The 1,467-nt window shown below is 33.6% G+C and overlaps 1 protein-coding gene across 2 annotated transcripts in view; it reads left to right on the forward strand.

Annotated features, from left to right (window-relative positions):
- Mon2 (MON2 homolog (S. cerevisiae)) overlaps positions 1-1,467 on the forward strand; it is a 68,426-nt gene that overhangs the window by 32,308 nt on the left and 34,651 nt on the right. For both annotated transcript variants that reach the window (XM_013021868.1, XM_013021876.1), the window contains one exon: positions 821-983. In XM_013021868.1, coding sequence (XP_012877322.1) covers positions 821-983 — 163 coding nt within the window. The remainder of the gene's footprint in view (positions 1-820; positions 984-1,467) is intronic.

Genomic DNA, 1,467 nt, shown 5'->3' on the forward strand with positions numbered 1-1,467 from the left:
GAGGAGGCTGCAATGCTTGGTAAGAAATGTACGCATTATCCTGCCCATGTAATTGTAACCCCTCTGTACAGTATGTTCACAAATAAAATAAAATTTAAAAAATAAATAAATAAATAAATAAATAATACAGGTCTCTAGACATTCACACTGTGAGACTAAAGGAAGATATTCTTAGGAGAGTATCAAAAAGGCCCAATAGCTATGTGCATATGGTCATATAAAATAATATTTATTTAAGTAACTCCAAGAAATGGAATCAAGAGGTGTTGGGGTTTTTTTCCTATGTTGCTGTTTTTGTTTTCTGTACCTTCTGTCATATTTGTAAATTTATCTTTTGGAATGGGTAAAGGAGAGCACAGGGTGGGACAAAGGGTGAACAAATGAAGCATTGAGACTCACTTCTCACTAGACACTATGTTGAAAATGAACTATGTAACTTGTGTGTGGGGACAGAAGGGAAAAACTGGAGAAGAGCAAGGGAAGGGTTGACACTGTTCAAAAAGAAATGTACTCATTACCTTACATGTAACTGTAACCCCTCTCTCATCACCTTTACAATAACAATAAAAAAATTTTAAATAGAAAATATGTTATACTGAATTAAAAAATCTATTTTTATTTCTTATTATTTTTGTTTGTTTGAATAGCATCTTTTTTACATTTAAATGATTGTTGAAGTATTAATAGTAGCTGTATTGGGAAGACTGTCCTTGTTAGAATTCTAAAATAAAACTTTGCTCAATTTAAATTATTTTAAGTTATATATTTTTATACTTTTTGTTTAAATGTTTCAGTGTGCATTTCTGTTATTTTTTTTCAGGGAATCTTTGATTCGAACTGCATTTCAGTGTCTTCAGTTGGTTGTGACAGATTTTCTGCCAACAATGCCTTGCACTTGCCTGCAGATAGTTGTAGATGTTGCAGGTAGCTTTGGACTTCATAATCAAGAACTGAATATTAGTTTAACTTCAATAGGTTTATTGGTAAGTATCATTGCTCTTCTTATGAAATTATATTTTAGAAATTACTGATTTAGTGAACTTACAAAGAAATTATTAGTTGACATTAGTGTGAAGATTAACTGGTTTTAAATATTATTTTAATAACATTTTCACAGACTACTTATTTAGCAAGTAAAGCTTGATAAGAGGTATTAAGAGATAGCATATTGTAGTGGAAGAACTTAGACTCGGAAAACAAGATTTTTTGTTTGTTTGTTTTTTTGTCTTTTTTGGTTCTGGGGTTCATACCCAGGATGTTGCACTTGCTAGGCAAGGACTATGTCACATAGCTACATCCCATCCCAAAACTTAGGAGCTTGAATTCAGGGCCTAGATGCTGTCCCTGAGTTCTTTTTTTTTTTTTTTTTGGTCCGGTTGTGGGGCCTGAACTCTGGGCCTGGGCACTGTCCCTCAGCTCTTCAGCTCAAGGCTAGTGCTCTACCACTTGAGCCACAGCGCCACTTCC

The sequence above is a fragment of the Dipodomys ordii genome, unplaced genomic scaffold, assembly GCF_000151885.1.
Source record: "Dipodomys ordii isolate 6190 unplaced genomic scaffold, Dord_2.0 Scaffold3, whole genome shotgun sequence".
Taxonomy (NCBI): domain Eukaryota; kingdom Metazoa; phylum Chordata; class Mammalia; order Rodentia; family Heteromyidae; genus Dipodomys; species Dipodomys ordii.